At 35.0% G+C, this 12,508-nt stretch overlaps 1 protein-coding gene across 6 annotated transcripts in view; it reads right to left on the bottom strand.

Moving 5' to 3' along the window:
* Positions 1-12,508, bottom strand: part of LOC120625712 (four and a half LIM domains protein 2) — a 236,785-nt gene that overhangs the window by 36,272 nt on the left and 188,005 nt on the right. For 5 of the 6 annotated variants that reach the window (XM_039892867.1, XM_039892864.1, XM_039892866.1 and 2 more), the window contains 2 exons: positions 11,831-12,031; positions 6,725-6,899 (listed from right to left, as the gene is read on the bottom strand). In XM_039892867.1, the coding sequence (XP_039748801.1) occupies positions 6,725-6,899; positions 11,831-12,031 (376 nt within the window). The remainder of the gene's footprint in view (positions 1-6,724; positions 6,900-11,830; positions 12,032-12,508) is intronic. The other variant, XM_039892870.1, reaches the window with a different exon arrangement.

The following is a 12,508-nucleotide window of genomic DNA, read 5'->3' as shown; positions in this document are numbered from 1 at the left end:
CTTTTATGTTTTAAAATTTTATTCTCGCCGGTCACCGGTGGAAACAAAGGTGTGTTACATTAGCATCCCAGTATTAATTCTTTATCAAATAAATGGTTTCATTTAACATCAAGGGTTTTATTATAGAAGTTATCGAGAGTTTTTTTTTTATTTTTTTATAAATAATAAATATACTACGACAATACACACACCGTCATCTAGCTCCAAAGTAAGCGTAACTTGTGGTATGGGTACAACGATGACTGAAGAATATTTTTATGAATAATATACATAAATACTTATAATATATAGATAAACACCCAGACACAGCAAAACATTCATGTTCATCACACAACCATTTTCCAGTTGTGGGAATCGAACCCACGGCCTTGGGCTCAGAAAGCAGGGCCGCTGCCCACTGCGCCAGTCGGCTGTCAAAAATGTAAGGACTAAAAATATACAAACAAAAACACCGATAACAAAACAGTTATTTTTAGAGCAATCTCAATCAATCATTCTCAATCTCTCAATTTAATTTATTTTTTCAAATTAAAATACTAATGTTTTGTTTTAATTAAAATACCAATGTTTTGGATTCTAAACTTATACCTCTGGTATAAGTTTTGAATCATTGTAAAAAAACTTGTATTATAGAGGTAGTTAACAATAATAATTATAAATAAATAACTATTGAAACAGAAATATTATTGAAAAATAATACAGTAACTCAGCGAGTTCAACGTCTCTATTGATTCATACGTACTACATTCATATAATTATACATGTATTTTAGTTTTTAGTAGGATACAGTACCGTTATAACACCGTGATTGGCGGAATTGTGCAGATATTGTGTGAAGGTATTCCATCCATTAGCTTTTAGGTCACAATTAAATTAATGAGATGATAATTCTAAGACAATATAATGGGCACAGAAAAATTATTTCACTGATGATGTACAGTTATAGTCTTTTGTTAGAATTACATTTCTTTATTGCAGACTAGCCCGCGTTATTTTGTTTTCTTTGTAAGTTACTTGGTACGTTATCTAAACGTGCTCTCTGAGACACGTGAATAGACAATGTTATTTTCCTAATCCTAATGGTACTGAGAATTTAAACTTGACAATTGTTATTATCGATTTTCAACTAACCTTTACCTCATTATTATGAAATGTAGATCCCTGAATATGGCAATGGTAGGTACTTCCCCGGTCGAGCTCTGTCACAAAAAACACTGCCACTAACTACTACATAACTTTTAATGAATACCAATGAAAATATTTCTTTATTCAAATAGTCACATATTTGTCACTTATGATTTGTACATTAAGTAATACAATAAAAAATAGGTACATAGTAGTGGGATGATGGCGATAACTACATTCGTAAACTTAGAACTAAAGCTGTGAGAGTCCCGAATGCGCCCCGGATGCGTCATTGCTAAGTATGAACGATTTGTAGGCAGATTTGATTAACTAATGTTAACGTAATATTCATAGGACCTATTCGAGTTACCGAACACAAAAATGTCGCAAACCTCTTAAAAAATCGCTGGAAAATGTCACTACGTTGCGAAACTCGTTACAAATTGTCGGTAGTGAATAATTCGCGATTTAAAAGTCAAAAGCCCTTTGCGGTTGGAGGCTGCGGCATTGGCAATGGCCGGTTTTTTATCAAATCACCTTACATCGCCTTAAGAAGCAAGGGTATCTCACCGACCTTATATGGCGCAGTGAGTAAACTGCGCTTGGACACACAAACCTTTAGTTCGTTACAATTGATCTTAGGTTTAGGTTTAAAGACATTTATTCCCATAAAAAGACCTAGGTCACTTACATAGGAAAACTTAATTTTCTATAATAAATTAATACATTCTGCCATTAGACTAAACTAAATTCAATCTTACTTTTATCTACTCATTCAATGTATTCGTCTTTAACCTTACTTATAATCTTACTTATATATATTTAATATACTTCTATGATTCTAATACGAAGCAGTAAACCGCACTACAAGTTTATTTTTACTCCTAATATAAATATTATTAGTCCAATTTCTTTTTAAATTGTGTTATATTTTTATACAGTTTTTTGTTTGTATCAACAAATGAATGTATAGCCCGCGCCATTAAACAATAGATTTATAAAAAGGTGACTGATGTCGTTCTATTGTGTGTGAAAGAGATAGTACGGCATCTGCCCCTTTTACTCCTCTACTCTTTAATAGGACAGGTGAAACAAGTGTATTGTCAGCAACCTAATTTCAAATGATAGACAGCCTCTGCTGGGCCCATAGTTCTTTTTTCTTTATTTTACTGCAAGCTCTTAATTGCAGTCTTTTGTGTCTGTAAGTGGCGATTCAGTCTTACATATTAGCGGACCAACCTGTTATATATGTATAGCAGTAATATTTAACCCTAACGTCTAAAGTCAGCTGGGTGTTAAATAACCCTGGCCGAAGCTTCCCGCCAGACTAAGATCTAGTGTTAGCTCGGTTTGTTCTATCGATGTGACTTAAACTCTATTTTGACTATGTTATAAAGCCACTCCGATCTTAGCTCTCTCGCTGAGGTTTTATAAATCCATAATTCCCTATATATCCCAACATAAACTCACATATATATAATCTTTATCCCTTAATTGTGTGCAATAAATAATTTATCTATCTATCTATATACATATGTATAAACTCCAATTTGATTTATTAATGGAATGCTCGATATTTTTCTCAACTGTGTGTCTCAAATCGAGTGACTCAAGCAATAGGGCATATGTTCGCTCCTGACAGCAAGTTAAGTCTATATTCATTGCAATGATCGCCACATCACTCCTTATTCAGCCGATAATCATTCATCTCGTAAATAATGTTTAATGGTAGTGTCAAGTAATTATACTGTTCTAGGATATAACGCAAATACGTGATTTTACTCAGTGTATTTACGTCACGCTTCTCATTTTATGCGAGTAAGAGTTGAAAGTTTTACGGCCGATTGGCGCAGTGGGAAGTGATCCTGCTTCCTGTATCTAAGGCCGTGGGTTCGATTCTAACAAGTGGAAGATGTCTATGTTATGAAAATGAATGTTTTCCAGTCGGCTTAGTATAAGTTAACCAGCTCTTGGGTCACCAGACGTCAAGACCAAAAAAGTCAAATATTTCTTTATTCAAATACTTAGATGGTATTTCTGACTCGTACATTACATAAAAAATGTGTACATGGTACTAAGATGATGGCAATAACGTTAACGTAAATGTAAAACTACGTTAGTTACAAACGCGGCCTGGTCTAAGCCCACAACTAAGTTATACGATTGATCTTTGCGTTATCACCATCTTGTCATTTTAAACTATTAAAAAAGCAACCTTTTATATCCGATACACAATAATTGGACTTTTTTATAATCGTATTTTTATATAAACTTTAAACTTTATAAGAGACGTCGGCAAGATAAGAAACAGAAATACACAGTTGCGGGCTGGTTCTAATAATTACTTGACCCTGCATTCGAACTCTGAACTTCGTGATTCCTAGCAGAACATGCTAAACACTGGATCTACGAGGCACTTTTATATTTATATATTACGACAATACACACATCGCCATCTATCTAAAATAGGCGTATAAGCTTGTGTACTGATAAATATTTAGGAATCATATTTATTTATTTATTTTTTCATCTTGTTAGTACAACAAGGCCACTTACACTAATGAGATGGATCTTTATAATTTATGGATAACTGGAATATACTGGAAACGGTAACACAAATGAATGAAAGATGACATTTAAACTTTATGAAAGACATGATAGTAATATGAGTATAGCATACTGTAGTGGTACTCTGCGAATATTGAGAAAAAGGTCATTCAATATTCTCAAAGTACCTCAACAATTCACGGAACAATGCTGTCCACCCGTCATGGAATAAATCCCATTGAGCATTTCTGTCCAAGAGCACGTTGAACAACGACAATGAACGCGGTATACATAAATGCTTATAATATACAGATAAACACCCAGCGCCACAGAAAAATAAGCGATTTAGCCCAACGGCTAAGTCTAGCAATTCAAAAAGGCAATAGCGCCAGCATTTTGGGTACCATGCCCAAGAGTAAACAATTGGCTTATATTTAGGTAAATATTAATTTTAGTTTGAAATTTTTATTACTTATAACTATAAGTCTGATATAACCTGTCACAATTTGATTTTAGCACCGATGTAGGATTCGATTATAATAAGATAAATAAATAAACTTAAACATAATGTGATAAAACTGAACTGGTGAAGCGTGGAATCGGTCAATCTATGCTTATACCGATATTGCTCTATATCGGCGAGTTAATACGAGTGAGTATGAGGAATAGGTCTACAATTTATTACTAAACTGAAAGAACTCGACTTGTAATCGTGCCGGCTTTTATAAGTAGGAATATTGTAAAAAGCACGATTCTAACAACAGTTTATAAACCAAATAACTATTTCCTGTTGAATTATGTAATCAGGCCACAGCATGCTATTGCTGCAAGGAATCTTATTCCGCCATTTTGAAATTTAAAATGACGTTTGAGCAGCTTATTTCGAATAAAGAACATTATAAGTTCGTTTATATTTGTAGTACATTGTAAAAGAAATGCATCGAAATTGGTTTCATTTGCGATTTGTCTTTCACTTCAAATGCGAGGAAATTATACATTAATATTTTAAGTGAATATATATTTCGACTACACTTTCGCTCTAACTTTTCTATGTTATCTGCGTTTTAGGTAATTAAAAATATCAATTGCTTCGACGGTGAAGGAAAACATCGTGAGGAATCCTGCATGCCTGAGAGTTCTACATAATGTTCTCAAAGTAAGTGGAGTCAACCAATCCGAAGTGGGCCAGCGTGGTGGACTACGGCCTTAACCCCTTCTCATTGTGGAGGAGACCCGTGCTCTGTAGTGGGTCGATAATGTGTCGATATGATGATGATATTGACATTCGAACTGTTTAATACTTATGCTTAACACTAGAATAACGCAATTTTCTTTTAATATTTGACAGTAAGTAGTTCGGTATTTAAGTGATCAAAACTCCTGTAGACACTTTAGTGAAATTTTCATGGAAAATGACACTGGTATACTATACTAAAAAAATTACATACAAATTTTATTTCTCTACATCCTTCTCTTCGGTTTACCTATAAAAACTTGTATGCTAGAGCGTAAAACAATTTAATTTTAATCCCCGCAAAATCAAGTATCCAGAGATGAAGACGTGGAAAATATATTTTCACTGTTTTAACTTTGCAATATTAGTTTTTCTGCACGCAATTGCAAGCAGGCGTACACAAATCCGAGCCGGCTTACGAGCGAATGCTAAAAAGTTGAGAGGCCTCCTAATTAAAAGCTTCGTTTAATATTTCCACGTCGAATGATGCAATAAGGCCCGCTTTCCATTGAATATAAAAGGAATGAGCTGCAAAGGATCTTGACGAGTCCGCATTAAATGACTAAATGCACGGTTGCGCGGAAAGTGGTAATGCTTTTTTTTGTGGAAAATCCTTGACTTTTATGCTTTGACTTTAATGTTGAAAACTCCATTTTGTTGATATACGAATTGACAGAGAATATGCTATACATGTTTTAATGTGGTGCCTGGGGAACTATTATAGCAATGTTACAAATGTACACGATAAATTTACTATGCGCTACGTTTACTTTGGACTGCGAATCGCTACAGCATTCAAGCTTTTTACAAGCTTTTATTTTACTTGCAATTTATATTAATGTACAGATTGTATATTTTTTATGGGTACAGGTAAATATGCACGCACCACCTAACTATTTTCTATATGTATGTGTATTTGTTTTCCTCGCCATTGCCTGGAAGTAATCGCTATGAAGCGATAAGGCCGCCAAATTGTATGCGTTGTTTTGTTATACTTTTCTTTTTTTATGTACTTATTGTTGTGTGCAATAAAATGATATTCATTCATTCATTCACTCATTATTTATTAATCAAAGAAAAAGCGAGCCAACGAGCAATCGGGTCACCTGGTGTTAAGTGAACACCGCCGCCCATGAACGTCAACAGCACCAGAGGAACCGTCAATGTGTTGACGGCCTTGGAGACACTTGTTTAATCACCACTTAGATAATCCTATATTGAACTCAAGTGGAAACACCGCAACGTTCTACTATAACGGACAGTCGAAGAACTCCAGACATCCAGATGATGGATCCAGATTCGAGCGAGTGGAGGTATTAACTTAACATCGTATTGCAGCGAGTGAAGGTATAACTTATGATGAGACTGAAAACCTTATTCAATAATACATACAATCACACCCTCACCCACACCCACCCTCACATACACATACACATAAACACACGCGCACGCACACACTCATATTTAATTTTTTAAGTACAATTAATTATATTTCAAAAAAAAAAAATCTTATGGATGTATTTATGTAAATGTAGAAAAAGAAAAAAAAAATATTGAGTTTATCAATTGAATTTAATTTAAAAGGTTTTTGGGTTTCTATTTTTATTCATCTCACTAGATTTAATTTAAGTGTATGGTTCTCGCTCCAGAGATGGGCGATAATAACTGCGACTCAGTCTTGCACTATAGCAGTATTATCGAATTTGGGTTCCATGATACACCTTACCTTGTTTGCTTTATTTTGTACTATTTTTAATTTACTGTGTAACTGTTAATTGAAATAAACATATTATCTATTAAAAAAAAAATGGCACTCACCAGCGCGGAAGACCTCGCCGCAGCCATCGCAGCGGCTCGCGAACTGGGCGTCATAGCAGTTGCCGCAGTAGATCTTGTCGACCTTGGAGCCGAACTGCTTGTCCACCAGCGACACGCGGCACTTGGCGCACAGGAAGCAGGCCTCGTGCCAGTGTTTGTCCTTGTATGACAGATCCTGAAGCAATAGAACAATACAGGGCTCAATTACTTTGGAACAGAAAAGGTTATCATCTGTATCAAGTTCAATTTCCAGATTCATTTTTTCTTACTCTCAATTACTTTGGAACAGAAAAGGTTATCAACTGTATCAAGTTCAATTTCCAGATTCATTTATTCTTACTCTCAATTACTTTGGTACAGAAAAGGTTATCAACTGTATGAAGTTCAATTTCCAGATTCATTTATTGTTACGCTCAATTACTTTGGAACAGAAAAGGTTATCAACTGTATGAAGTTCAATTTCCAGATTCATTTATTCTTACGCTCAATTACTTTGGAACAGAAAAGGTTATCAACTGTATCAAGTTCAATTTCCAGATTCATTTATTCTTACGCTCAATTACTTTGGAACAGAAAAGGTTATCAACTGTATCAAGTTCAATTTCCAGATTCATTTATTCTTACGCTCAATTACTTTGGAACAGAAAAGGTTATCAACTGTATGAAGTTCAATTTCCAGATTCATTTATTCTTACGCTCAATTACTTTGGAACAGAAAAGGTTATCAACTGTATCAAGTTCAATTCCCAGATTCATTTATTCTTACGCTCAATTACTTTGGAACAGAAAAGGTTATCTACTGTATGAAGTTCAATTTCCAGATTCATTTATTCTTACGCTCAATTACTTTGGAACAGAAAAGGTTATCAACTGTATGAAGTTCAATTTCCAGATAAATTTATTCTTACGCTCAATTACTTTGGAACAGAAAAGGTTATCAATTGTATCAAGTTCAATTTCCAGATTCATTTATTCTTACGCTCAATTACTTTGGAACAGAAAAGGTTATCAACTGTATGAAGTTCAATTTCCAGATTCATTTATTCTTACGCTCAATTACTTTGGAACAGAAAAGGTTATCAACTGTATCAAGTTCAATTTCCAGATTCATTTATTCTTACGCTCAATTACTTTGGAACAGAAAAGGTTATCAACTGTATCAAGTTCAATTTCCAGATTCATTTATTCTTACGCTCAATTACTTTGGAACAGAAAAGGTTATCAACTGTATGAAGTTCAATTTCCAGATTCATTTATTCTTACACTCAATTACTTTGGAACAGAAAAGGTTATCAACTGTATCAAGTTCAATTTCCAAATTCATTAATTCTTACTCTATAACCTAATTGAAACGTTATGTCTGTTTGTCAGGCTCGGTAGGCAGGTTCTATCTACACTCCATTTTTCTTTAAAAATTAACAAAAAAGCAAGTGTGATAAAATAAATAAAAACATATTAGTTAGCCCTTGACTGCAATCTCACCTGGTGGTAAGTGATGATGAAGTTTAAGATGGTAGCGGGCTAACCTGTTAGGGAGTATGTTAGTCATACCCCTAATAGGTTTCTACGCGACATCGAACCGGAACACTAAATCGCTAAGCGGCACGTCTTTGTCGGTAGGTTGATAACCAGACCAGAGAAAAATCAGAAATTATAAATTCCCAAATTACCCCCTACTAAATTCACAGCGCTCATCGTTGCGCCAGGCAGGTCGTCAAAAAAATTATAAATGCAAATGTGTCTGATTTGTTTGTCTGTTTGCTACTTGTATTCGGCTTAGGAACTGCGCATCATCATGAAATTTGGCCACAGACATAGCTTGAATCCTGAATACGGACATAGGATACTTTTTACCATGGCAAATAAAACGGTTTCTACAATTTCTAGGCCGAATTGTGAACGAAACTGATGCAGTTCAAGTTACTTTTTTACCCGATTACAGACGGGTAATGTGTTTAAAAGGCGAGTGTACGTGATTCCATTATAAAATAAAGTTATGAGAATTTATAAATAACAAGTGTACTAATAAAACAATGATAATTACTTTGTCAATCACGTGGAAACCGCTAAAAGCATTAACAATGACGCTGTAAGCTCAGAATGATTAATGAGCCTTTGATGTGATGAGCAAATATTAACTAAGCTACGGCGACCTCCCTGGCGCAGCGGTGAGCGCTGTGGATTTAAGGGAAGGTCCCGGGTTCAATCCTCGGCAGGGGCAGTTCGGGAATTTATAATTTCTGAATTTTCTACGGTATGGTTACCACCCTACCGGCAAAGACGTGCCGCTAAGCGATTTAGTGTTCCGGTGCGATCTCGCGCAGAAACAGGTTAGCCCGCTAAAGTTGTGAATTTATAATTTCTGATTTTCTCTGGTCTGGTCAGGTTGTAAGCTTCTGCCGTGGCTAGTAACCACCCTAATGAGAAAACGTTAAGCGATTTAACGTTCCGGTACGATGTCGCGTAGGAACAGATTAGGGGGTGTAGGTTTAATATAACTACCACACCGCTAGGCAGGTGAGATTGCAGTCAGGTATAAAAAAAAATCGGAAGTCAGGTAGGATATAATTATCTACGTACATTATAAATTACATTTTACATACGCATAATTATAAGATTTAAAGCACCTGCAAGATATAATATACAGTTTGTTTTGGGCTCTACTTAGACCAGCACGTCTCGCACAGACAGGAGACAAAAATTATAACCCCCGATTATGTCCCTTTAAAAGGGGTAAAGTAAACGTGTGCACTTGCCAAAGCACGGCAACAGCGAATAGGGAGAAGTTTACTCCCGTTTATTAAATTATATTAAATTTTGAAGCGTAAAAAAACACTCCACTTTAGCAGTGTTTCTCGAACAGATGGTTAGTCATTTAATTCTATTAAGAAGTTGACAATATTTGAATGAAAAATCTCAGTATTGAAATACGAAAACATTAGAGACATACGCGTTAAAAAAGATCATGATAAAGTATTACAATGATCCGGTCAATGAATGTTGACCGGATCATTGTATGATTGTTTCGCCTACGATCTGATAAATATACGCATAGCCTTTATTTAGGGAAGATATAAAATATGAAGTTAATAAACGAAGGCAGTTTATTCAACGGATTGAGATAGATGAACAAATTTGATTTATATTTCATTCAAGAAGAATACGCATTCAAAGAAAAAACCCAGACTCGACATGAAAAACACCTTTAACATAATGTGCACGAACCATGGACTATAATGGAATTGGACATCATCATTTCGAAAATAAACAAAAATAACGTCGCGCGTAAACTGCCAGTTAAACGACTAAGAGTATACAAACATATCCACTCTACGAGTTCCAAAATAGAGCCCCTTCATTTAACGTTCTATTCTTGGCTCCATGGCGAGAACAAACACGTTAAAAGTAACCAAAATGTCGTAATGTCAATAAAATATGAATGTTTATTTTCGCCGATTACGAAACACCAAGTGGGTATTGAATCGAGCATAAATCTCGAAAGAATCGCTTGACGAATCCTCCCATGGCTTCTCAAGGTTGAATCTGAATGAGCACATTAGAATATCACTTGTTACCGACCCAAAAATAGTACATGGACATCTTTTTTTCCATTCTGTTTAGAAAACTGTCAGCTATTTGTTTCGAGACCCGTTATTTTAAAACTAACAATATTCATTTCATAAGAGCGAGTAAAATGTTTGTGCTTTTCAGTACAAATGGCGCGTCTAAAATTAATATTTATGTTATACTTCTGTGGAAAATATTATTCAAGTGTTATTATATTATGCAGCAATGAATGCGCATGGAAAACCAATATCAATACAATATAAGACGATAGGCCTTATGAATAATACTGCATAGCTATCATATATATTTAAATAAATGGTTAAACTATATTGTATGTCACAGAAGATGATAACTCCAGCCGTAGCAACTTCAGTCACTCATCATTATTGACCCGACTACTAACGGATTGGTACGGGCTTGTATCTCACTGTAGGGATTAGATCAACCCAGTGCTCCGATCCAAAGGTGGACTTAGCTAACGAACTCCTGCTGTTCTTTGATGATAACTATCATGTGTTAAGTGCTAAAGACCGGGCCCCATAGTATAATGTACTTTTCGAAAAGCGAACGCAAAGGAAGGAGGTAAACAAAACCTTCAAAAAGCTATTCGTCAAGATATTCTATTGATTCAATTTGGCGCTGTCACAACAATCACACAATACAAAACTAAATTAAATTTAAATTATCAAAAAGAAGCATAATAAAAACAAATGCGCGCTCATAAGTATTACGACGCACCCACTTTTTTCTGCCAAAAAAGATGGCGCATTTAGAAAAACATCAGATACAACCATCGTTTAGTTTAAACATTAATGTTAAAATCATCATTAATAAAATCTTTTCGCTTTCAGCTGATTGGTAGGGAATGACAGGCGAAGTTCAAAGGAGTTTTAATGTTGTTGCTATTGGGATATTGCAGCTGTTTGGTATAACGGGAAAAGTCATTCGAGATAAACGTTGTATAGGTATACTTGATGTTGGCAGCGTTCAGGCTAGGGCCGTGTGCAGAGGTACGCCCGAAGAATCTGGGCCGGCTGGAGTTACAAAACTAAATTTGATCAGAGTGACAAAGCTAAATAATGCCACCGAAGACACGGAATCTGCGGTATTATATTATTTGACAGTTTTAGGTTACTACAACGTAGAGAAAGTTTAAAGCTGATTTCGGAATTCAAATCTAGAATTGATTGTCGACTTTTTATTTTAAACAGACTAGCATTAATCTATTCCTAGATAATTTACGTGGCTACCGTACTAATTATAATCGTTTTGGCACAATATAATTTTATAAAATAAATACAGAATCATGAAACAGTTCTTAAAGTTTCAATTGTGTTTTAGTTAAATATGATGCAACAAATCTTCTTATTTAATCGTTTTTGTTAATATTTTAATCAATGAAATGTTTCAGTTAACAAATCGTAACTGCTCTTAAATGCTTTTGAAGGAGTACCTTATTTTCATAGAAAATTTAACGTTTAAAGAACAGAAATCATTAATTAAGATGTAAAGCTTTAACTTTAAGAGTTAATAACTGACCTTAGAGTCAATTCCGATGATCTTATCGCATTCCTCGCAGCCATTAGCGTAGGCGCTCTCGTAACACTTGATGCAGTAAGGATGCTCATCCCTCAAGACATAGCGCTGGCCTGTGAGAGACTCATCACACTGCCAGCAGCAGAAGTGACCACTGTGCCAGTCCTTGTTCATCGCCTTGGTGTATTCGCCGCTGAAAATTAGCTGAAAACAAAACCATCAATGTAAAACAAAACGCTAGCAAACGTAAAACACATCGTTAAACGAATACAAGATTATAAATATGTCTTGATATTGTGGACTCAAATTTCAGAAGCCAAATTTAAGCAATACGACACAACTTTCTCGGTGGAAAAAATCGAACAATACAAATCTCGAAATCACGACACGACAGAGCTTAGACACACAATATCAATACTAACGAATATTTAAGTGACCCATAAGTTGTTGATTTTTTGTTTAATTGGCTATAAATGGTCATATTTTAGTTCAAATTTACTTGTCAATCTTCTTTAGATCACAGTAATATAATATACCTTAAATTAGGCTGGGTATGTGAGGGTGGCCAGAGTACGTTAAAAAAGTTTTATTTGTTGAATCTTATAAATTAAAACGTCATTTGTAATCTGCACTTTATAAACACACTGCAGTCCCATCGCACTACACGGTCAAGGTTTGGCC

The sequence above is a fragment of the Pararge aegeria genome, chromosome 8, assembly GCF_905163445.1.
Source record: "Pararge aegeria chromosome 8, ilParAegt1.1, whole genome shotgun sequence".
Lineage (NCBI taxonomy): Eukaryota > Metazoa > Arthropoda > Insecta > Lepidoptera > Nymphalidae > Pararge > Pararge aegeria.
The sequence above is the reverse complement of the archived record's forward strand: the minus strand, read 5'-3'. Positions and strand labels throughout refer to the sequence as shown.